Source organism: Neovison vison, chromosome 1 (assembly GCF_020171115.1).
Source record: "Neovison vison isolate M4711 chromosome 1, ASM_NN_V1, whole genome shotgun sequence".
Classification (NCBI taxonomy): domain Eukaryota; kingdom Metazoa; phylum Chordata; class Mammalia; order Carnivora; family Mustelidae; genus Neogale; species Neogale vison.
The window spans coordinates 139,997,655-140,023,342 of record NC_058091.1 but is presented as its reverse complement, the minus strand read 5'-3'; the positions used below and the strand labels follow the sequence as shown (position 1 = coordinate 140,023,342).

General features: G+C 41.2%; 1 protein-coding gene across 4 annotated transcripts in view; it reads left to right on the top strand.

Moving 5' to 3' along the window:
- Positions 1 to 12,117: 12,117 nt before the first annotated feature.
- The window catches only part of NUP153 (nucleoporin 153), a 73,666-nt gene continuing 60,095 nt past the window's right edge, over positions 12,118 to 25,688 (top strand). For 3 of the 4 annotated variants that reach the window (XM_044259425.1, XM_044259434.1, XM_044259416.1), the window contains exon 1: positions 12,118 to 12,301. In XM_044259425.1, coding sequence (XP_044115360.1) covers positions 12,191 to 12,301 — 111 coding nt within the window. In that variant the 5' untranslated portion in view covers positions 12,118 to 12,190. Of the gene's footprint in view, positions 12,302 to 12,632; positions 12,691 to 25,688 lie in introns of those variants that run through there. The other variant, XM_044259443.1, reaches the window with a different exon arrangement.

Genomic DNA, 25,688 nt, shown 5'->3' with positions numbered 1-25,688 from the left:
CTCATCAAGGGAATTATGGGGGCATCCCATGATAAACCATTTAACAGCTTGGAGTAGGTGTGTGTGCTGGAGGGGGAGGTGTGATGTGCTCGCAGCTGAGGTTCTGAGATGCAGCCAATGGCCAGGGTATCTTCATTCCAGGCTGAAGATCTTGTGTAGAGTTGTAAGTCACTCCAGGATACACGTACTATCTCTGGTTCTAATTTAAGACATCTCGAAATAGGGCAAAGAAATAGGATGACCAGATTTAGCAAATTAGTTGTCCCATGCAATATTTGCAGCATTGGGGACATACTTGTATTAAAAAATCATTCATTGTTTATCTGAAATCCAAATTTAACTGGGTATCTTATATGTTCTCCAGCAATGCTACAAAGAAGGGAATTCACTTACTGGAGTCTGGGGCCCACTAAGACATCGGACCAAGTACCCCGATCTGGTTAGCAGAATCCCAGGCTACCACGGAAATCTTTGCCAAGGCCTTGCTGAGAAGCAGCTGGACATAGCTTTGTGAGAAGAGACAGGATGTCAGTGGGCTCAGTAGCTTCCTGGAACATCTCGCACCCCACTCCTTCCATTTGCCCTGCCTGTGGGAAGTTCTAGAACGCCTCTTGGCTTAATGAAAAAGGCACAGGTTTGGAAATCAGTAGGACCTGTGTTCAGATCTTGTCCCTGGTGCATGACTTTGAGGGAATCACTTAACCTTTCTCTTTCAGACTACTCCCTCGAAGACTTACGAGGATGAACGGTAATGAGGCCAGCGAGGGCCATGGGTACTCCAGAGCGCTATCATTTCATGTACTTAGTTATAAATACGAGTGTAGGAGACTTGAAATCCTCTTCCTTGCTGTCTTCCTTGCTTCCAGAAGGCCCCACTTTGATACTGCAGTTACTTGGGGACACTGTTGGTCCTATAGCAAATTTCAGTCTATGTATCTCTGTCTAAAGTATACATTTTTAATTTTTTTTAAAGATTTTATTTATTCATTTGACAGAGAGAGAGAGAGATCACAAGTAGGCAGAGCAGCAGGCAGAGAGAGAGAGGGGGAAGCAGGCTCCCTGCTGAGCAGAGAGCCTGATGCAGGACTCGATCTCATGACCTGAGCTGAAGGCAGAGGCTTTAACCTACTGAGCCACCCAGGCGCCCTTACCCACCTATTTTGACAGAGAGTGTGTGCACTAACGGGGGAGTGGCAGGCAGAGGGAGAAGCAGGCTTCCTGCCGAGTCAGGAGCCCAATACACGACTTGATCCCAGGACCCCGGGATCATGACCTGAGCTAGAGGCAGACGCTTAACTGAAGGAACCACCCAGACATCCCTAGAGTATACATTTTTTTTTAAGACTTTAAGTAGTCTCTACACCCAACGTGGGGCTTGAACTCACATGCCTAAGATCAAGAGTCACATACATGCTTTAACTGAGCCAGCCAGGTGCCCCTACAGTACCTTCATTTAAACTTTTTAGAATTTATTTACATCTAAAGAAAGCAATTAAACCCTCAAGTTGTATTCCAGTCCCCTGGTTGAATGTCCTGATCACTGTTCCACTGAGCCAGGGTTGGGGGACAAGGCTGGTCAATGTTCAACTTTCATCTGCCTGGCAAGGTGTTTAAAATCGGAGCGGGGAGACAAACCACGAGAGACTGCGGACTCTGAGAAACAAACGGAGGGTTTTGGAGGGGAAGGGGGTGGGGGATTGGGAGAGCCTGGTGGGTATTAAGGAGGGCACGGATTGCATGGAGCCCTGGGTGTGGTGCATAAACAAGGAAATCTTGGAACACTGAGAAAAGAATAAAATTAAAAAAATAAAAGTACAGGGGCGCCTGGGAGGCTCAGTGGCTTAAGCTGCTGCCTTCGGCTCCGGTCATGATCTCGGGGTCCTGGGATCGAGTCCTGCATTGGGCTCTCTGCTCAGCAGGGAGCCTGCTTCCCTCTCTCTCTCTCTGCCTGCCTCTCTGTCTACTTGTGATTTCTCTCTGTCAAATAAATAAATAAAATCTTTAAAAAAAAAAATAAAAGTACAACAAAACATAAAAAAATGTAGAACATAAACTTAAAACGATTTAGGTAGTGTACATTTTCCAAAGGAAATTTATCCGCATCAGTACATATTCAAAATACTTAAAAATAAGTAACAGTACAGCCGTCATCCCTAATGGCTGGACATAAATCATCACCACGTTCCTACCTGCCGAATGTGTGGCCCAGGATAAAATAAATGTGTCGAATAGCATCCTGAAGTTTAGGGTATATATCTTTGTCCCTTTGGTTCACACTTCCTGTTTTGGTATAACCCCTCAGGGGAGACACCATTTGCATCAGATTGTGGAAATTGTGGAAATGCGATTTTTTTTCTCTTTCCCTCCGACACTGCAATTAGTCCACGGTCTGTGGTGAGTTGTATGTAGAAGGAAAAGAGGGAGATTAAAGGTGGTCTAACCATATAAGAGTATTTAAAAACAAATTCATTTTAAAGTATTTTTGAAACACACAGAAAAAAAAATTCCATAACATAAAAGTTGTTGAGAGGAATAACAAAATGCAAAACCTATGAATATGCCCTCATCCAATCAGTAAAACACTTCTCCAATTTGTGCCCGGAGAGGAGAGGTTAGGAAACCGTGAAGTGGCCATAAGGAGGGTCTTTTCTTTCGAATGCATTATTCATCCGTCATTCATTATTTAGGGCATTAGTAAGTGATACTCGTCCCTTCTGCACCGCGATTCCTGCAAGGTGTCCGTCATCTTCCCTTCGTTTATTTTCACAGCTTTTTAAGTTCAGTCAACAAGGAGCCAATCTGGACTGGGAAGACTGACCTATGGAGAGTGAACACACCAGAGGTGAGTCCCGGTCAGCTGTGGACCCGGCGGAAATTTCGACCGAGTTCTCCGGAATGGCTAGTTGTAACTATTTGTCAGAATTGAGCACTTTCTCTCCCCTTCCTCCTCTCAGCGCCCCCTTCTCTCTTACACACTCATTAAACAGCTCCCCGTTTTCTTATTGCTCACGTGGATACAAGTGTTGAGTAAAGGTTGCTGAAAAATCCAAACAAACGATCTGACATGGAAACGGCCACGGGGCGTTTCTTTTCCTTCGCTTGAAAAGAGGACAGATAGCTTCTAAGAACTATTGGATTTCCTTTTTCCATCTCCGTTTTTAATACTTTTCAAAGGATCCAGTTCTAAAGTTAGTGATGGAACAAACGAAGGGGAGAAGTCTGCTCCCTTTTGTTTGTAAACCCAACCCAGTCCTTAAGAGAAGGAAGATGCTGGTCCCCAAGGATGCCTAGCTCCAGAAGGGTCAGCCCATGGGATGAGGAATTAAGGGAGAGGCATACTCAGAATGGCCAATAGTAAAAACAGAAAAAGGGCCTTTCCTTCCCGATCTCATCAACTCCCAGTGCCCCTCTATAGATTGTCTCCTTACCACCCAGCTGCAGACCTTACCTGTTTGCAGTCCCTGCAGCTCTGCCTGGCCCGGTCTGGTTGCAGAGAGACAGGGATTATACTCCCTTGTTAGCAAGCATTAAGCTAAGATCTCAGCACTTCGGTTGCAAGGGATGGGCCTAAAAACAGGTGCTTCTTGTAGGAAGTGCTTATGAGTCACCGCTGACTCACAGCGGGGGCAAGATTTTATGAGCAAACAAGTGAGAGAGAGCTGGTTTAACTGTTACTAATTTAAAGCATCTAAGTTAGGGCTTGGATTTAATTGTGGCTGGCAGAAGCTGTTTGTTGCTTGGTTCCGGGCCGTGTGGAGATCTAGGTTCTGCTTTGATGTTTTAATTCTGTGCACGGTATACGTGCTGAACTTAAACCTTCCGGTGCGAGGTGGTTTTCCTTCCCCGGGGGTGGCGTGTTTAAGCAGACTTTGCTCCATGTCTGCGGGGTTGGTTTTTGTTTGTATGGTAATACTGCCTACTTAGTATTGAATGTAGTAGTATAGTGAACATCACTTGCATTTGCACTGGAGAATATTTGAAAAGTTCTTTTTTGGCTTTTGGATTTGAAGGACTGTATGTTTGGTAGCCCACGATATTCTATTGTCTCTGTAATGGATCCAGACAAGGTGAGATACGTTGAGGACAGAGGCCATGGGTTACACCTACCAGCTTCCAATTCATCTTGTTAACCAAGCATTCTCTCTGTTAGATCAACTCGGCTACCCAGGATACTGGAGAATAAGGATGTATTAAATCTAGAACATCATTTCAGGTAGCATCTAGATTCCTTTGGAAAAAGAAGCCAATGAAAATAAAAAGAAAAAAAAATGTGTAATTCTGTTTTGCTGTGGAGTAAGGTGAAACGTACCAAATATTAAATAAGGGAGGAAAAGATCTACATGCTCTATAAGCTGCTGGTTCATCAACTCTTAAAATTGTTGGTTGTTGTAGACTAACGACGAAGGGGAATTCCTAAGCCTGCTCCTTAAAGAAACCTTGGATAGCTCATTGCCTTGATGCCTTGATCCATAAATGTTCAAAGGAGCAAATGTGTTCATGTTTGGCTTCCAGGACGGAAGGTGTATGTGAGTCTTTTAAAAATGATTTATTTCTTGTATTTCATGTTTTATGCCTTCCTTATTGTAGGAGGAAATAACTCTAGGTGTGGGGGAGGAGGAGAGAATTTTTGATGACCAGCTGCCGAAAATCTTTAGACTAAAGGATCCGTTATGATTAATTTTTTTCCAGAAGTAATTTTTGGGGAAATTCCTGCATCTGAATATTGTATTGATTTCATAGCACTTACATAAGGGCTCAAGCTATTAGAAGTAGGTAATCTCCTGAATTGTTTTTGTGATTGGTCAAGTGGAAAGCTGTTATTTCTGTTACAGTTTAGGAAAGGTGAAAGCTATACATTTTACTCCAAGTTGCCTGACTTCTTTGCCTGCATTTTAGATACTGGATGCCAATGCAGTACTGTGAATCTTTGCTCTTCGGGTTTATTCCTGCTTGCTTTTCTACCTTAATAGTGATTTTGTGAGTGCTTTGGGAAGAGTAAAGTCAGCAACTCTAAGGGAAGTAGTCTGGTATTTCTTTTCTTGGCTCCTAGCTTCTTGGATTATGAGTGGATTTATTCTGCATCCACATCCCTTGTTTCTCATGAGTTAACTCTAGAAAGAAAACGTGTACAGATAAGGATATTTGGGAATTAGCAAAATGTTCTTTAAATATCTATGCACAAGTGTATTTCCTAACTAAGGTTTAGTTTCAGACACTTAACATTTCAGATGTGCTTTATAAATTCCAGTGCATGGTTAATTCTCAAATGAGATGTGCGTACGAGTCACCTGGTACCTTGTTAAAATGCAGATTCTGGCTGAGTAGGCCTGGGATGGGCAGAAATCCTTTACCAGCTGCCGGGGGCCAGTGCTGCTAGTCCATGAGTAGCAAGGGGCCCAAAGACACATTTCACCCAGGTAGGTTATGCCTTTCTTGTGTTGGTGGTGAGAGGATGTGTACATTAGAGCTGTTAACATGTCAATTCACAGAATGCTCTTGAAAAGAAACATCATCATGAATCAGGATCTGATAAATCCAAGCATTCTCTACAAATGCTTTAAAAAAGAGAAAAAACGAAAAACTTTAGTCCAAGCAAATTGAGTTTTGCAGACATTATAGTTGTACACAGCTTGCAACCTTAATGATGAGTTTAGTTTTTTTAATGTAACTGGTTAATTATATTTTAAAAATGAAACTAAGCCAGTAGATTTATATTCAATAAATGAATTTCGTAGCATGTGTTTAGAATTTAGAATGTAGAATTTTGGGGATGAGTTATTAGTGTGAAGTTCTAGTGGTTAATAGACCATAATGCACTAAACTTTAAGAGAACTCAGGAAAATAGTAAAGTGTAATGCCCTCTATGAACAGAGGTTGTTTTATTATTTGGCATACTGACATATACTAGAAACTACCATATAGTATGTCCTCAATAAATGCTTTTTAATATTTAGATTATGTTTATAAATGGCTTATAACTATCCATATCTTCCTTTAGCCCTGGTCTCAATTGTTTATACTTAATACGAGTGTATATTTGAATATTAGACAAAAATGTTTAATCCTTGTTGATTCATTAACTGTCTTGTTAGGATTGAACTAGTCTTCCTGAATTTGGTTCTTATTCCATCCAATAGAGCTGAACTTCTATTTAGAATTGCTAAGTTTAAAACATGCCTTAAACTGTAAAAGGATATACGTAAACACATATATGCCAAAGGCTAGACTACATTGACATAAGTAGGAAGAGGAAAAAATTTTATATGAGATGTTAGAATTAAGTGATATATGTAGCTAATCAAAATTTGATATTAGTTGGTTCATTTAGTCTTTTTTTTTTTTTTTGGTTCATTTAGTCTTAAGTATAACTTTATTCCCCAGAGAGAGAGAACACAGTAAGTTAATGAGAGCAATAATGAGATGCATCTTGAAATAGTCTCCCAATGTTACTGCCCTTCTTCCTTAAATATAAACAAACAAAAACCCAGTTAACTTTCTAGAATCTCAGCCCCACATTGGATTTTCTCCAGTTAAGATTTTCTCCAGTTAAGTGTATAGTGAATTAAAAAAAAGAAATGAATTTCACCTTATTTTCCTACACAATGAAATGCCTGATAATAATTAGCACATGAAAATGTGTGTGGAGATCTATCCAAAATTCTCAAAAAATAATAATTTGTTTCAATAGACATCACAGTGGATACTTCATTTTATGTTAAGATAAAATAAACACATAGTTTTCTAACTTCTTATAATTGTCATCTCTAAATACTCCCTTGGCCAGAATTGACTACCTTTTGAAGAATATACAAAGACTGTTTTCAATCCGGATTGGGCTTAGACTAAATTGTATTTCATTTGAAATGAGTGGGTATTTCTTATCTCTTAGAGCAGGGTCAGCAGCCTCCCTGTGTGTTCTTGTAATGGGCAGACAGTTACCATATCGTATGGGGGGGGGGAGATAAGTTTTTTGGGGGGTGGGGCAGGGGCCCTGGTAGGAAAAGGCTTTTCATAAATTGCCATCTCTCCCAATATAACCAACCATTCTGGCTGATAAAACTGGGTCCAGGTTTAAGAAAAGTGAAGTTGGGCTAATCTTTGTTGGAAACTTGGTTATTGGGAAGGAATTCCCGTGTTTTTTCTGAGGTTCTGCTATTTGGTCTGAATATAAATAGCTTTTAGTTTTTCTACTCATCCTTCACGGTAATCTTTTGTTTTTATAATATATTTTGAATTCTGTTGATCTTGCTTATGTGGCTTCTCTCTGAATTTGGAAGCCTGATATATGACATCCCTTCCACCCAAATGGCCCAGCTGATATAATACGCTTCCATCCTACTCCATATCCTCCTGTCCCTATGCCATGGTGAGGGTCAGTGCATTCCCATGTGATCCTAAGCCAGATATTTGAGTCTGGTCTTTCCAGTGCTATCATACCTTAAAGTTGGCAAACATCCATTCTGTAAGAATGAATTTGTTCTGTAAGACAGAACAAATATCTAAACATTTTAGTTGGTGTAGAGGCCATCGGAGAGAGAGAGAGAGCAAGAGAAAGGGAGAGGTTTCTAAGGTACGCTAGTCTCCATTAAAGTGGAAAATCATCTTTCAAAGAAAAATGTTTTAAATGGTAGATGAGTCTCTAAATTGGCTTAAAAAATGACAAAGTGAGGGCAACAGCATGGGCTTTGCAGTTAGGAGGAGGAGGAGAAATCACTCAAATATTGGCTCGGCCATTATTTAAAAAAATTTTTTTAAAAAGATTTTTAATTGGGGCGCCTGGGTGGCTCAGTGGGTTAAGCCGTTGCCTTCGGCTCGGGTCATGATCTCAGGGTCCTGGGATCGAGTCCCACGTCGGGCTCTCTGCTCAGCAGGGAGCCTGCTTCCCTTCCTCTCTCTCTCTGCCTGCCTCTCTGCCTACTTGTGATTTCTCCCTCTCTCTCTCTGTCAAATAAATAAATAAATCTTAAAAAAAAAAAGATTTTTAATTAATTTATTTGACAGAGATCACAAGGAGGCAGAGAGAGAGGAGGAAGTAGTCTCCCTGCTGAGCAGAGAGCCCGATGTGGGGCTCCATCCCAGGACCCTGGGATCATGACCTGAGCTGAAGGCAGAGGCTTTAACCCACTGAGCCACCCAGGCGCCCCAGAAGTATTTTTTAAAGATTTTTTTTTATCCCCTTAATACCCAGTTTCCTTATTTGTAAAATGAGCCACCCAGGCGCCCCTAAAAGTATTTTTTAAAGATTTTTTTATCCCCTTAATACCCAGTTTCCTTATTTGTAAAATGATAATAGTTTCTCTAAGGATTGTTAGGATTACACAAGAGTCTCTCTAGTATACTATCATAGGGGTTTGTTCATGGTATTCCGGAATGCTTCATCATCGAATAAATAAATGAATTTGAGAAATAACTTGTTACACAATATAGAAAACAAATGCACAGACTCAGAAAGCTTATATAAAGCAGTTTAGCTGTATTCATGAGTGTATTACTTACTATAATAAAATAGAAACAGCCAAAATTGGTAGTGATTAGCTGTAGTATATACAAACTGATTGCTATGTAACGCTTTTCTGTGTGTTCAGGATATGGAAGTGAGGGGGAAAAATCCTGTCTTCATGGAGTAAGGGAGAAATGAGTTTCTATTAAAATACACTCAATGAAACAACCCAAAACTTAAGATAACTTCTTAAAGGTCTAAAGATTGATGGGAAGAGAAATTAATAAGGAAAAGAATGAATAAAAAAGATAGCTAGTTCATAACACAAAATTTCTAAGGGATATCCTCCAATTCTGTGAACTACAGAATCTTACTAGTTTTTAAGGGATTAAATTCATCATCTATAGGAATTGGCTATTTATAAGCACTAAATAATAATTATTCCCTTCCTCAAGAACCTGTTAATTCCTAATACGGCAAGGATGATTTCAAGAATCCCTATTATCGCTCCATGTCATTTGATACTTTTTTTTTCTAATTTATATATGGTATCTGTTAGAGAAATGTTCATTGTATGTTTGAATGTAGGAAGATTCTTTAAATTTTATAATCAGAATAACTTGGTTAAAATTCATTCTATTACTAGTAATTCCTAACTGAAGAATGAGTCCTGTACCAAAAATGTATGAGGAACTCTAGGTTTGGTGATTTGTAACTCCAAACTGAATTTCAGCATAGAAACAATGTTATTTTTGAATCCCAAACTATGCACAAGAAGTAATTTCATCCCACAGTAAGGCTGATACTATTTCAGGGTAAAATTAGGCTGTAGGAAGTTTTGAATGCGAATTTCTTCTTGCCTTTTATTTCTTCTCTGCTGTTAAGCCTGGTAACATTTCCAATAACACAGTAACATGAATGTGGGACTAATGTATTATTTTTCTCGCAAATACTGTTTCACTTCAAAGAAATAACTGTAAAAAGGGGTAAATAATTGAGATCAAGGCTAAAGGGGGATGTGGATTTTTCCCTACTTCCTCAATTCCTACCACTTTAAAAAAAAAAAAAAGATTTATTTGAGAGTGAGAGAGCAATAGCACGAGCAAGTGGCAGAGGGAGACACAGACTGAGGGACGCAGACGCAGGCAGGGAACCTGACATGGGGCTCCAACCCAGGACCCTGGGACCATGACCTGAGCCAAATGCAGATGCTTAACTGGCTGAGCCACCCAGGTGCCCCAGTTCTTACCAGTTTTCTGTTCTGAAATGTTGTCTTAGGTTGGCTTAGCTCTTTTTTACATGTTCATTTCAAAGCCTGAATATGAAGGTTGTCCTCCACACACATCAAATAACAAATCACCAAGAAAGGGATGATTTTTTGAGTCCCAGCCAGTTCACTCTCCTGTGCCGGAAATTCTGAATCTGGTAGGGTGAAAAGGGAAAATGAGATAGGGCTACAGTTCCATCTTCCATGTATGCAGCCCAGTGAAAGATTCAGGTAGAGATCTTCCCCACAAGTTAGCTTATTAGGAACTACTTTGCTCTGCTTGTCAAAAACATAAGAGCTGTGAAAGAGAAACAATTGTATTTAAAAAGGATGAGGGAAAGTATGTACACCGGAGGGGTCTAGTGGGGCACTGTTGGTGGAGCCTGGGCATGGAGGTAGGAAGACCAGGAAAACAGAGGAGGAAGTAGATTAATTTTGTCTGTCATAGTTGGCAACTCCTTATAATCTTGGTGATTATTGTCAAGAGGCACCACGGAAAGCCCTTTGCTCTGTAAACCAATGCCTGATGTTTCCTTAGGTGCTGAAAGGCCTTACAAAATCCGAGGTACTGTACATTTGGTTTCACAATTTGACTTACATGATTTATAGAGTGCTTTGCATGGCGCAGTTTGGTGGTAGAGATGGTATGAATGTCTTAAGAGTTCATTTGTATCTGATACATGCTTTCCCTCTGAGCAGTTCTTATGAGCTATACATTTATTCATGCTTTCATCGGAACCAACACCCTGTTGAGGTAAATATTCATTCTATTTGCAGATGAGGAAGCTGAAGCTTAGAAAGAGGATCAGTAACTTCCCCAAGGCCACACAGCTAGTAAGTGATAGATCTGAAATTAAGTCTGAGTGCAAAGATACTATTAAGCTTTAAAATCAATTGTCTCAAATGGAACACTAAGCCTATGTGTAGTGTTTTTTGTTTTTGTTTTCCAGCAGGCTTTCGCCCCTACTCATTTGGGAACTTGTTTCTACTCTTAAAGAAAAATTGGGTTATAGCCGTGGCTTTGACTGCCTGGCGTGAAGGCGCCACCTGAATTCTCTGAACCCCTCTCCGGTCCATTGAATGGAAAGGCAGGACCATGAGACCACCAACCCCTTTCTAACGGTCAATGCCTACAACCTCTGTACTTTGTGGGTTCAGTGTTTGATCCCAGCTTACTTACTTTCCTAAATATAATGTTTTCTATTCTATTCAGAGCAAATATATTTACACTTTAATGACTGGCAACCTACCACTTACCTCTAATGGGAGCTGACTGCGTGGGTAATAATTGTAGTTACTTAGTGCATTTTTTGTCTACCAGGACAGGTACTAAGTACTCTACCGAAATGAGCACAACAGCTCTGTCCCATGGATTTTATGGTTCCCATTTGAGAGAGGAAAAAGCCAAGTCTCAGAAAGTTTTGACTTGTGCAAGGTCAAGCTAGAGAGTGGTGGAACCAGAATCCCATCCCCTCGTCTGACAGCAAAGCCCTTACATGTTAATGGGACATTAATGAAACTGTATGCATTTTCTAATTCCGCTTTGGGCTTCAAGATCTCGGACCTTGTTTTTTAACCATTAAAAAAAAAAAAACCAAAACTGTTATATATTAGCTTCTGTTTTTGATTTCAGTATCTATCCGTTTTACCAACCGATGGCGAAGCAGAGCGAACGGAGGTTAGTTTTTACGTTGAACGCCTCTTCCAAAGTCTAAGTTTACCGCTAAGCGCAGTGAAAAGAATGGAGCTCCTGGCTTTGTGCCTCTGCGCGGGTGCGTGGATCTCCTTCCGCGTCCTCCTTTCTGAGAACTCGCGTTCTTTCGCTGAACTACTCTTCCCAGCGTGCCGCGCGCCGAGAGCGCGGGCTCGACCGGCCCTCCCTTCCTCTTGGCCTATCACTCGGTCGCAGTATGATGATGCAAGCGCGTCGGGCGCTGACGAGTGACGGCGTTCTGGCTCGCGACCGCGGCGGCGGCCTTAGCAGCGGCAATAGGCGCAATAGCGGCGGCGACTGCAGGGACGACGACGACGGCGGGGCGGGCGCTGTGCGCAGAGGGGAGGGGTAGGCGGGCGGCGCCGGCGGCTTCAACTGCGGCAGCTACGGCTAGGGCGACGGAAGAATCCCCATCAGCCGGCGGTCGAGTTAGGCCTAAGCAGCGCCTGGAGCGGCTCGCTCTGTCCTCTGCGGGGGATCTCCATAGAGACCGTGACATACACAGAGGCGGGGGTCCGCGGGAGGCTGCCGGACCGGAGCCAGCTCCTCGGCCTCTGTCGCCGCCACCGCCGTCCCTGGTGCCAGCGCGCATTTTCTCTTCACTCCTGCTCGAAACCTCGCGCCTCCTGGTGTGGCCGTGCTCCCGTGTGTGGGCAGCGAAGGCGGACTTTTGGGCCGGGGCCGGGCGGGGGGGGGGCTCTAAGGCCTCCACCTCTGCCTCTCCCGCCCCCTTACCCGCCCCGAAGCGGGAAGCCGCGGAGGCTCCGCCATGGCCTCGGGAGCCGGAGGAATAGGAGGGGGCGGTGGCGGCAAGATCCGGACGCGGCGTTGCCACCAGGGGCCAATTAAGCCTTACCAGCAGGGGCGACAACAGCACCAGGTATGGGACCCCGACGCGGTGGCGTCTCAGCGGGTCGGGAACTCAGCGGGAGGGAACAGGCGGTGAGGGGCCCTGGCGCCCCACGTGGAGCGGACGGTAGGGCCTGAGGAAAGGCCCGAGCCAGGCGGCGGGATCTCAGGCCGCTGGGGTGGCGACGGGAAGTGGGCTGAGACAGGCCCATCTTTGCGGCACACACGTGTGGTTCAGGCCGCCTCCCTCCCCCCCAGCCCCCCCGCCTCTGGGCCAGGGGCTTCCCCAGACTGGCGTAGGGCGGGAACGGAAATTCTAGGCCTACGATGCGTATTTCTTTCGTTTTTGGCGGGGACTGGGAGGTTTGAGCGTATTACTCAACCTTCTCTCGAGGGAGAAAGGAGAAGATGTGGCTGGTGGTTCGTATGCTTGCTGTTTTCTACTCTCCCGCGTTTCAGTTTGTGTGGGGAGGGGCCTGTCCTAGGCAGTCCGCTTCCGAGGCGCCCGGGGGTGGGGATGGGGCGCTGTTAAACAGAAAGTGGAATAACTTTGTTTTCATCCTGTTCATTCCGCGTCTCCCCCGCCGGTGTCTTTCGATCTGAGAGCATCTGCTTTGATTTTTTTTTTCCCCCGAAACCCCCGTAACCTGGTTGTAGTTACCTAGGCCCTGGGGCATTTTGAAAGTCCCTCTCCACCCTTACGTCTTTTCTCCGCTGCGAGACTCTATCCTCCCTTCCTCTATCCTCCCCCCACCCCCATCTTATTTTGGAGGCTAGAACTGGCTATTCAGTACAGTTGACCGGGACTCCAGTCCTGATCTCATGCACGAAATATTTTAATTTTACGGGACGTATTCTAGACGTTTAGGTACTTTTGACACCCAGGAATGTTGGAGAGGAGGTCTTTTTTTTTTTTTTTAAATATTTTTATTTATTTATTTGACAGACGGGGATCACAAGGAGGCAGAGAGGCAGGCAGAGAGAGAGAGCAAGGGAAGCAGGCTCCCCGCTGAGCAGAGAGCCCGATGCGAGGCTCGATCCCAGGACCCTGGGATCATGACCTGAGCCACCCAGGCGCCCCTGAGGGGAGGTCTTAAATAATGAACCACCTTGCCTACTTAGGGGTGTTTAAAATTATGAAAAGGAGTTTATCCTGACTGTAAATGAGACATTTTGAGAAAATCCGATTTAAAAAAATTTTTTTGTTATGGGAATTGAGTAGGAAACTGTTAAAAATTTATTTTAATAAAGTCACTTACAAAACTTCTCAGTGAGACTAAGGTGCAGGTATGTGTGTGTCTTAAACTTGTTAAAAAAACAAAAGTATAGCAAAAGGGTCTGATAACTTGTTGCATCCTGTTAAAGGTAGAATTCCTAGATTACTTTATTCTGGATGGTGATGGTTTTTGAATAACATGTTTGGTGATGGTGTTAAATTGTATCATTAAAAACAAAACTTCTAAAGTGAAAATTTGGGGGGATTTTTTTTTAATAGTAAAAATGGTGATTTACAGTATTAAGTAGCTCTCTGCTAATGGTTGGAAGTCTTGACATTACTTTCACCTCTCCCTAGTTTTCCCCCAGATATATACAGAAAATGATTGTTTTCCAGGTTTCTTTGTGAGAAACCAGGGGTACTTGCAGGCTAGTTTAAGATTAGAATTCAGGTCACACGCCTGGCCATTTAACCTAATCCTTTTGTAGAGGGGAAGGTTAGACACACATGCTTTCTGTTTCCCCTGAAGAATAAATGTCTTTAAGTGCTTTCTTAGATCTTAAAAGAAAGTTACTATATAAAAAGTGAAATGTTTTAAATACATGTATTGGATGGTCTGGACGGTGTTTAGAAAACACCTAATATATTCCAGGTGACAAAAGGTACAATCACAGCTTATTTTTAAATGTACTTACCTAAAAATCTAATTTTAGGGAGATGATGCTTTAACATCATAGTACCTATGATCAAGTTGTCTTAGAGCTGATAAGATTTTGGGCTGTTTAGTTTTGTTTTAGAGTTTGATAATTTATCATTTCTCCCTATTTAAAATAGTTTTAGCTTATTGTCCTAGGCATTTAACTGAAGAAGAAAATACATTTTAGCTTTTGGACTGTGATTAAAGGGGTTTGGGGTTTCTTGATAAACACTGCCAGTGTTACTTAATATTGGCAGAAGCTACTAAAGTGTCCAGGACTATACCAAAAAAATGTTCAATTTTTAAAATCTTAAAATAAAGACTGTCTTTCGTCCTGGCTGGAACTTTTGTGGACTTGTAGACTACCTACTTGCTCTCTACGGTCTTATGCTGTCACCTCTATGTTTTGCAGCAGCTGCTGAGTCATCATGAATAGCAAGGAGCTTCATGACATAGCATGTTTGAGACTAATGTTATTTGATTAAGTTTCCAAGGGTTTCTGGGCAAAAATGAAGTTTTTTGGTTGTGTGGTAGAGGGTTGGAATAAGAATGAGCGGTCTGGCACTGTTCATGGGTGTTTGCCATTGCCTGTCAGGCCAGTTAGCTTGGGCAGTCATGCAGTACCTGCAATTTTTGCATGTGTTCCTCGGACTTGTAATTTCCTGTTTTGACTTCTGGATTAGCTCTGCTGAGATACATTTAAAGATTACATTTTTTCTTTTAACTTCTGATCTTTAAAATGTCATCTTGCTTGGAAGTTTGGAGACAAATCCATTGTCTTATTCAACTAACTGAAGGGGGTAGTAACTTAAAGAATTATAGAAGCAAAAATGAAGAACAGCCCTGAATAATGTAAGTTGATCATTTTCCCTTGCCTTCTGTATTACCCCCTAACTCAGCCCAGATGCCTTTAGGGAATGGTATCATTTTCCTAGCTGGTAGTGAACAGGACACTAAAGAAGATGTGGTTTTTGTCGCTGTTTCAGTTTCCTTTCCCATTTCTTACGCAGATTGTCAGGTCCAGGAAGTCAGCTCTGGCTCTTAAGCTTTTCTTAATAGTCAACACAAAAAACTTGAGTCCGTGGGGAAACCAAAACCTTGCCTGGGAAAGAGTCTACTGCCACCTCCTGGTGAAAGGGAATTACTCATTTTTGTCCTTTTTTGGGGGGGTGTGTTTAAGAGATTTTTGTCTTCTGGCTTGGAGCTGAGGGAATCCACTCATTTTATCTGCCTGATTGTAGTTTATCTTACACCAAGTCAGTTTTTGCATTTAGCTATTTTAGAAAAAGGAGGGAACCCCTTTTTTGAGTAGCCATATTAGATCAGGAATCTGCACACTTTTTTTGTAGCGGGCCGGATAAGAAATATTTCAGGCTTTGTTGCTGCAAGTTTGTTGTTATGTTTTTACAACCCTTTAAAAAAATGTAAAAATCGTTTTTAGCCTGAGGCTTTTATAAAAACAGGCTGAGGGCTAAAATTGGCCCACAGGCCATGATTTGCCTAACCCTGGTTTATATGTTAGTTTAGGATTTTTTTTGTTTTGTTTTTGCTTTGGTGGTTTCTATATGATACTGTCTCCCAATATGCCCCACTTGGGATCTGATGGGGAAAAGCTGTTCTCAGTGTTGTAAAGTAATGATATTCAGACATGGAATATTTAAGCCATTCCAGAGGTCACTAAGTAGTTTTGTCTTTATTTTTACCTTTTTTTGCTTTATTTTATCTTATTTTATTATTTTTAAAAGGTTTATTTATTTTAGAGAGCAAGTGAGCACGGGCAGGAGGGGCACATGGAGAGGGAGAGAGCGAATGTCAAGCAGGTTCTGTGCTGTGCAAGGAGCCCAACTTGTGTCTTGATCTGATGACCCTGAGATCAGGACCTGAGCTGAAACCAAAAGTCAGGTACTCAGTCGACTGAGCCATGCAGGGTCGCTATTTGTTTTATTTTAGGTGTTAAATACTATCAGTGGAAACAGAACTGGAAATAGTTGGTAGGGAAAAAATGTACTATAATGCGGTTAGAGCATCCAGGTTTGAATCCTGTTCTGCCAGCACTTAGGAAAGCTATTTAAATTCTCTCTGCTTAATTTATGCATCTGTGAAATGGGAATGGTTGGGAGAGTTGAATGAGATGAGTAAATCTCTTACAACAGGACCTGGCATATGTATAGTAAGAACTCATTTGAAATTGTTGGATTAAATACAACCTTTTGTTTGTTTTTATTTATTTTTATTTTTTATTTTTTTGAATTTTTTTTTAAAGATTTTATTTATTTGACAGACACAGCAAGAGGGGGAGAACAAGCAGAGGGAGTGGGAGAGGAAGGGAGAAGTAGGCTCCTTGCCCCTGTGCAGGGCTCCATGTCAAGACCCTGGAATCATGACCTGAGCCTAAGCAGAGGCTTAACTGACTGAGCCACCCAGGCACCCCTGTTTGTTTTTAAAGATTTTATTTATTTATTTAAAAATTTTTTTAAAAAAGATTTTATTTATTTATTTGACTGAGATCACAAGTAGGCAGAGAGGCAGGCAGAGATAGGAAGGGAAGCAGGCTCCTTGCTGAGCAGAGAGCCCGATGCGGGACTCCATCCCAGGACCCTGGGATCATGACCTGAGCTGAAGGCAGAGGCTTTAACCCACTGAGCCATCCAGGTGTTCCAAGATGTTATTTATTTATTTATTTATTTATTTGAAAGAGAGAGAGAGAGAACGAGAGAGAGTGAGTACACGGACAAGCAGGGAAGAGCAGCATGCTAAGGGAGAGGGAGAAGCAGGCTTCCTGCAGAGCAGGGGGAGTTCAATGTGGGACTTGATCCCAGGATGTTGGGATCACAACCTGAGTGGAAGGCAGTTGCTACCCAGGTGCCCTAAATACAGCCTTTTTTTTAAAAGATTTTTTATTTATTTATTTGTCAGAGAGAGAGGGAGGGAGAGCGAGCATAGGCAGATAGAGAGGCAGGCAGAGGCAGAGGGAGAAGCAGGCTCCCCGCTGAGCAAGGAGCCCGACGTGGGACTCGATCCCAGGACGCTGGGATCATGACCTGAGCCGAAGGCAGCTGCTCAACCAACTGAGCCACCCAGGCGTCCCTAAATACAGCCTTTTGATTTACATGTTTGTCTCTGAATTTTGCTGCCTCTTAGAGATTTCTTTCCCTTTATGTACTCAAGCTCAATCTATTATAGGCCTGTATTGGATTTAGGGACTTGTTTAACTGGGTGATGAGGTGGGACTTTAAACTATTACCCTCTTAAGTACTTATTTTCAAACACATTGTCTTCATAGAAATGTCAGTTATTGAGTGTATCGAGGAAAATAAATCAGATTTTAAGTTCAGTACATAGTAGTTTTTTTTGTTTGTGACAAGAGGCCCTTGTATGTGATATTTTAGCAATTCCCTTACCAATGTTTTTAATAAAATAAATGACAACAAGGCCCAAGGATTGTCTCCATATCCCAGAAAGTCCCGTGATGAGGCCAGTATATATTAGTTTGAAATAAAATCAAGACTTTGGTCTGAGGTCATTAATTAAAACCGTTTTCTTTAGGCACAGAATATTATTAGGACAATGTAATGACCTCATGTTTTTAGAAATGTTTTATTTGTAGCTACTTAGCTTGTCCTGGTGTAATATATTTATTTTTAAGATTCTTCATGTTAGGAACCCTGATATAAAATCTTGCCACAAGATACAATTTACTTTGTTTGCTATCAGAAACAGGATGGTAGAATGCCTTTCCTGTGTATACATGTTTCAGTTTGCTTGATTTTGCTGCTCTTCTTCATAGTGTGATTTGAAAAATAAACTCTTAAATCCAGTTTTCAAATAGATTATTTAAGAAAAGTGACAGTATCTTGCAGGTAACTTTTTGTAGGTTAAAAACTGCTTTGGGCTTTATTTGGTCCCCTATGGCTAGTTTGAAAGGATTTAGGGATTTCTTGTCCTTGTTTGATTACTTCTAATTGTCTATTAATACTGGCTGTATAATATGGATAACTAAAAATAAGAGACTAAGCCAGGTCATGTTTCTCCTTACTGCATTAGGGCAGAGTTTTGAGGGATGTTGAAATTTGTGGCCAGTTGTAGTTTAAATTTTTTTTAGCCAGCATAATTTGTATAAGTTTTTTTTTTTTTTCTTTTTCTTCATCTCTTGAGGTGGAGCAGAGCAATAAAAATTACGGATTTTAAGTGGCTAGCAGGATTTGGAATGTGGATAGGGGAACCTTGGCTGCTGAATGACTATTGGTAGGTTGTAAAATAAGACAAAGTAGCTTCGGTTTGGAAGTTAAATTCAGATGATTGAAAACAGATTCAGTATGACCACATTAGAATTTGAATACTTCATTACTTTTTTCACTCATGGAAATAACTGTGAGTTAAAGTTAATAGAGATGCCCTATTAAAATCAATGGTAGAATAGATATATTTTAAAACTGGAAATAACTGAAAGGTTATGATGGCATCTTGATTTTTATTATTTAGCATTTAAGATTTTTTATAATTGGATATTCTTTAAGTCTCATGTGAAGTCTTGGGTTCTTAGCCCTTATTCTTCGCTTGGGCTTGGAGGGAGCCAGGAGGAAAACTCATTAGGGAAACTCTGAAGTAAGACTTCCAAAAAAAGGGGTGCCTGGGTGGCTCAGTGGGTTAAGCCTCTGCCTTTGGCTCAGGTCATGATCTCGGGGTCCTGGTATCAAGCCCCGCTCTCGGGCTCTCTGCTCTTCGGGGAGCCTGCTTCCCTTCCTCTCTCTCTGCCTGCCTCTCTGCCTACTCGTGATCTCTGTCTGTCAAATAAATAAAAATCTTAAAAAAAAAAAAAGACTTTCAAAAAAAGTTTGGAAAGGAGAACCTAGTGACACAGGAGTTCAGTGGCTAAGGAGAGTGTTGCACAGAACATTGGAAGAAAAGGAAGTGACAGGTCTCAACAAAATAAAGGCATCCAAAGAGCAGATAGAAGTCAAAACAGAAGATGAATTGGGATGACTGGGTGTCTCAGTCGGTTAAGCATCTGCCTTTGATTCAGGTCATGATTTCAGGGTCCTGGGATCAAGCCCCCTTTCGGGCTCCCTGCTCAGTGCAGAGACTGCTTCTCCTTCTCCCTCTGCCCCCCTTTTTTTGCTTGTGCTCTCCGGCTCCTGCGTGCGCTCACTCGCTCTCTCTTAAAAAATCAAAAAAGAACTAAAAAAAGAACTGAAGATGGATTATATTTGATATTTGTAGTTAGAGATCCAGTGAAGTTATTTGAGAGAGGAGATTTTATAATCTGAATACTACTGTTTAATAGAGGATAATGTGGAGAAAAGAGAGTTGAACAGAAGTCAAGAAAACGAAAAACTAATAGAAATAGAGAGTTACATAAGGAGAGGGAAGACCAATACCCTTGGTAAGGAGTTGGCCATGTGGGAGAGATGTCTTCGGTAATTCTGAGATTACGAATTGGTGAAAAGATACACAAGAAAAGAATGACTTTTTCATTACAAAAGAGTTCTGAGTTAGGATTGTGGAAAAGCCTTGCCCCTCCTCCACCCTCTTTCATTAATCATTGAATTCTGATTAAAAGTAATTTGAAAAGCTAATATAGTCACAGTGTCTTACACACTCATTGTGCTTAATATCTATTTAGTTTGAATTGGATTTACTTCCGGTCCCAGATTATTTATTGTAAATATCAGTGGTATTTCTGATACTTTGCCATGTTTGGCCAAATGAAGAACCCTGAGTCTTGGAAAGGAAGAAAAAAGACTCAGTTTAACTCATCCACATTTAAAGATTCACTCTTAATCCTTAAAATTAACATCGTTGTTTATGATTACCTAGTGTAGATTTTGCTTTAGGGTTAAAAAATTTTAATGCCGCATTTGTTTTGTTGATTTTTCTAAGCCCTTCATTAATTTGCTTTCTTTGGCCACCTTTCTTCATTTAGTTGACTTTATTTGTCATTCCAGAGGATGGTTCCGTTTTCCCATATTCTTGGACTGCTTTCACAAGTTGTTTTTTTGGAGGAAGGGGTATTAGTGTGACAACAAAAATTCTTTTTTCTTTTTTTTTTTTTCCAGAAATTATTTTTTCTTAAGGTGAAAGTATTACATCAAGAAAATACATGGTTTATTTTTGAATTCTAGATTTGCCGAAGTCCTTTTTAGCAATTTGTCACAGAATATTTTTATGTGGACATAAGAGATTGGTTGAGCGGCGCAGTTGTGGATACATTTTTTTTCTTTTATTGCAGTTTTAGATAAATTAAGAGTGCGTCTAACTTATCTGTGCACAGTACAGTTCGGTGCCTGTCCTCACAGAGGTGATGCCCTAGTAGAGCTGATGTACAGGTTGCCTGTCATCCTGCTTGACAGTGTGCCATCGTGTAGGAAGTACAGGGGGTGCTTGTGTCAGACTGGAGGATCAGAGAATGTCTTCTTTGGAAAACTGACATCAAGTTACAATGGTGGCAGTTTGGCTTACCACAGAAGCCTCTGAAAGTAGAGAAGTTAATCTTGTGTAAAGTAGGACTTCAGTATTCACACCGTAGTAGACCTTTACTCCATGTACCTCTCTTTTCCTGTCAGAGGTATCCCCCCCCCAACTTAATATCATAAAGTGGTTTTTCTTCAGGTCCATATAGGAGGCTGGTTTGTCTCATTCCCATAAAGACCTGAAACATTGTCTCTAAAGAACTGAAAACGTAGACCTTCTTTAGTATTAGCATCAGAAGAGCTTTCTCTTTCATAAGAAAACTGCTTTTCCCCTTTTCTAGTTTCCTCACTCTCACTTCTCCATTTAGTGGCTGAAGTATCCTTTGGTAACAAGTAACTCTCCCAAGTATACTAGATAGACAGAGTCCCTTCCCTGGTTATAGTCTATCCAGTTCTGTGCATAATCAGATTTCTATTTTCCCTAGCAATTTTTAAAAATTCTAACATCTGGGGCTCCTGGGTGGCTCAGTGGGTTAAAGCCTCTGCCTTCGGCTCAGGTCATGATCCCAGGGTCCTGGGATCAAGCCCTGCATCGGGCTCTCTGCTCAGCAAGGAGCCTGCTTCCCTTCCTCCCTCTGCCTGCCTCTCTGCCTACTTGTGATCTCTGTCTGTCTAATAAATAAATTAAAAAAAAATTCTAACATCTGGTAGTTATTTACTGTAATGAAGTGTGTTAACTAAGTCTTTTACACTGGAAATAGGTTCAAAAGTAGGCTTTTATGTTTACTGCTGGTTTCATTTTCAGAGTTGATATTATAAAGTAGGTATTTACGAAATTGATAAAATGGAATGATGTATTCGATAATAAGATAATCATGGAAATAGGGTAGTTTTTTTAGGCAAAAGTTTATGTTGTAGTTAAACTTGTACGACAGTTAACGTTTATGATGGCCTTAATCAGGAAACGGGTCTCTTGAGTTTTAGATGAGTTTAGTGCACTGGTTCTCAAACTTTAATTTGCATGAGAATCACCTCATGAGCTCTTGTTAAAACAAATTTGCATTTCTCACTTGCTCAAAGGTGACATCAATGCTGCTGATTTGAAGACTTTAATTTGAGATCACCGGTTTAGTCCTATAATAGCGGCGAGATAGGTATAGAACAAAAGATTACACACAGATTCACACACATGCACACACATGATTAAAGAGGAATTTTGAAAGCTATAAGTAGTTATTTAAAGCTTATTAGATTTTGTATTTATTAATTAGGTTACAGAACCTTAGACAGCATGTGCCAAGGACAGTCCTGTATTTAAGACTTTGCACTTTTTGTTCCCTCAGTCTATAATCAGTAGAAATTTGCATGGCTAGGTCTTTGCTTATATAAAATAACTATCCCATTTTGCTCTGCTGCTTTATTTTTGTTCATAGCATTGAATCACCATGTTATGTGTTCCTATTATATTTACTGGTGTGTTTGCTCCCAGAGAGCAGGAACTTGTTTCTGCTGTCTCCCACTGTTCCTTGCCTGACATGTGTGTGATCAGTAAGTGTGGATTGAATGACTTGAATGGACAAAATAATGTCTGTGTTTACCTTTATAAGTTAGACAAGATTCTAAAATACTTTACAGAGATAAAGATTGGATGTAGCTTCTGAGTAACATGAGTGCTTCCCTACCGCTTGTATGTGTTTTCCTTTGTTGATAAAGCTACGGACTGACTCTTTAATTTTCATGTTAATTAGAAAAAAAAACTAACATGCAGCACTGCTTTATCAGCTAGGGACCCTGCAAGAAACCCGTTCGCTTGAGATGGTTCATCTGAAATTATCTATAAGAAAGGGTCTACATAGAAATATGCTGGTGGTTAAAGGAGTAAATACTGGATAGTAAATACTGGATGCCCAGAAATTAGTAGTAGTGGGAAGCTGCTATTCTTCTAGGACTGGAAGGATAAGGAAGAAATGGTCTAGTTGGAGTGGAGGAATGGCTGCCTGGCTGGAGCAGGGTTTTAGAGGTGGGATCCTTGATCAGAGAGGAAGCCCAGGAACAACTTCTCTTTCCTCCCTTCCATGATCTCTAGTATCCCCTGGTATCTTATGGGCCAATCCTACCTTCTGGTAAGAATTCAGTTTGGTGGGATGGGTGCCTGGGTGGCTCAGTGGGTTAAGCCGCTGCCTTCGGCTCAGGTCATGATCTCAGGGTCCTGGGATCGAGTCCCGCATGGGGCTCTCTGCTCAGCAGGAAGCCTGCTTCCTCCTCTCTCTCTCTGCCTGCCTCTCTGCCTACTTGTAATCTCTCTCTGTCAAATAAATAAATAAAATCTTTACAAAAAAAAAAAAAGGCAGTTTGGTGGGATGGCCTGCCTAGGATGGAATGAGGGAAGAGCAAGTGAAGACCAAGACGGCATCAAATCTGTGATTTCGTAGATTTCATTCTGTAGGAAGAGCTGAATTTATTGAGAGAAATGAATAAAAGAAAACCATTAATAATATAGTACAGGTAAAAACCATGGCTAAAGTGTGGGATCACGGGAAGGTATTTCTGTAAGCTGCATTATATTCAGCACGGTCCACTGTAAGATTTGTTTTTCTGATTAATTGTAGAGTATCTTACATATATTTTAATTACTGTCTGACTAATGTTCCACATATATATGTTTTCCAGAAAACTCTTAGAACTTAAGTATAATTTTTATTTGCCTCTTTCAGAGGGACCTTTTCCCTGAAATGTATTGTAATTTCCTGAAATGTATTTAATTTCCTAATATCTTTTACTAGAATGGTCGTTCTCAAACTTTAGCTTACATAGGACTCACATGAGAAGATTTGTTAAAACAGGTGAGCCCTGTTTTTCTGAGTCTAGTAGGGCTGGGAGAGGACTTGAGGGGAAGCTGACATTACCAGTAAAGGGATCACACTTTGGGAACCATTACATGAGAGTCCACTGAGCTTAATTTTTGTTGTTGCCTTAGGATCATTTACCGTCCAGAGGTATCCTGAAGTTAGGGATGTTGGTTTTTTATAATGGTTACAGGTCAGTTTAAACACCTGTGTTTCTTTTTACTGTCAAGATCTTCATGCTGCCCTTCCATGTGCCCCCAGCAACTCTTCTCTCACTGTCCTTTTCTTGTGCTAGAGCAGCTGTGGGCCATGATCAGATACATTGGTTAAATTTTAGTTGAGAAAAGAGAAGGATCCAAGCAAAGTTCATGAACTTTAGAACTAGAGTGAGCTTTATTTTATCCATTTTGACTGTTCAGTTTTGTTCACTGATTATTCTCCATTATACCTAATGCTGCCCCATAAGTGACTTTTGGTGAAGTATGGTATTACTTTTAAGTTGTTCTGTACTTGCCTCCTCCTTTTTTTTTTTTTTTAATAATTTTTATTTATTTTTAAAATTTCTTTTCAGTGTTCGAGAATTCATTGTTTATGTTCCACACCCAGTGCTCCATACAATATGTGCCCTCCATAATACCCACCACCAGGCTCACCCAACCTCCCCCCCACCCCCGCTTCTCCAATTTCCCCCTGACCTCTCCTTTTTTTCTTTCTTTTTTTGTTTTTTAAGATTTATTTATTTATTTTTTAAGATTTATTTATTTATTTTACAGACAGAAATCACAAGGAGGCAGAGAGGCAGGCACGGAGAGAGGAGGAAGCAGGCCCCCCGCTGAGCAGAGAGCCCGATGCGGGGCTCGATCCCAGGACCCTGGGATCATGACCTGAGCCGAAGGCAGAGGCTTTAACCCACTGAGCCACCCAGGCGCCCCTTAAGATTTATTTATTAAAGAGAGAAAGTACAAGCTGTGAGGGGGGCAGAGGGAGAAGCTGGCTCCCCTCTGAGCAGGGAGCCTGATGCAGGGTTCAATCCCAGGGTCCTGGGATCATGACTTGAGCCAAAGGCAGACGCTTAACTGACTGAGCTACCTAGGCATCCTTAGAGATTTTTTATTTATTCGTTTGAGAGAGAGCAAGCAAGTGAAAGCAAGGGGAAGAGGCAAACAGAGAGGGAGAAGCAGACTCCCTGCTGAGCAGCCCCCCTGCCCCATGTGGGGCTCAATCCCAGAACCCTGGGATCATGACCTGAGCCACCCGGGTGCCCTGGACTTGCCCCCTTAAGTGAGTAGGGATCCCAGGGAATCTCTGATACTTTTCGTAGCCTAACACCTTAGAAGTTCACCAAAGAATTTATTTTACCTTAAATTCTTGCTGTCCTGCTTTAGCTAACTTATTGCTTCCTAGCAAGTTACTTTTTTTCAAGTCTTATTTAAATAATGTTATATCTTATAAGCACTTTCCAATCTTTTTTGAAATATATAGGAAGGGGTAAATAAATCTTTAAGTCTAAATAATAAGTAAAAGTAATGAATATTATAAGTATATTTTATAAATGCTAAATTATGGATATAGTTATATAATCTTTCTTTCCAGAGGAACTAATACTGTGTAACATTAGCATTGAGGAGGGGAACAGTGAATTTGTGCTTTTCAGTAGGGAGTCTTTTTTATAGGCCTGCTGGCTTCCTATGTTGCTGGAGAGCTCACATCCTTATAGTGTGGTTCAAAGTTTCTGTTTGGAGAATAGGTGGAAAAATAACTACATATTTCCCAATTGATACCTACACCTTTCACATAGCGGAGAAAAAACTACTCAAGTGCCAGTATCAGAAGTGTGTTCTATCTTTTCTGTTGACAGGGTATTTCAAGGGCCTCTCTGTCTTGGGATAGCTTTTGGAGTAGGTTTATATATTCTGCCTTGATTTTTTTTTTTTTTTAATATTCTGTTTATTTGACAAAGAGATATTGAGAGAGGGAACACAAGCAGGGGGCATGGGAGAGAGAGAAGCAGGCTTCTTGCTGAGCAGGGAGCCCGATGTGGGGCTCCATCCCAGGACCCTGGGATCATGACCTGAGCCGAAGGCAGACGCTTAACCGACTGAGCCACCCAGGCTCCCCAGTGTCTTGATTTTTATCTGTTGTTTTTTGTACCTGTCAGTTCATGTTTTTCCTCCTGTGATTCTTTCTTTGAAATACTACTAATGCTACTTTATGAAGGAAATCATTCCCTAAACTTGGGTATCTCACCC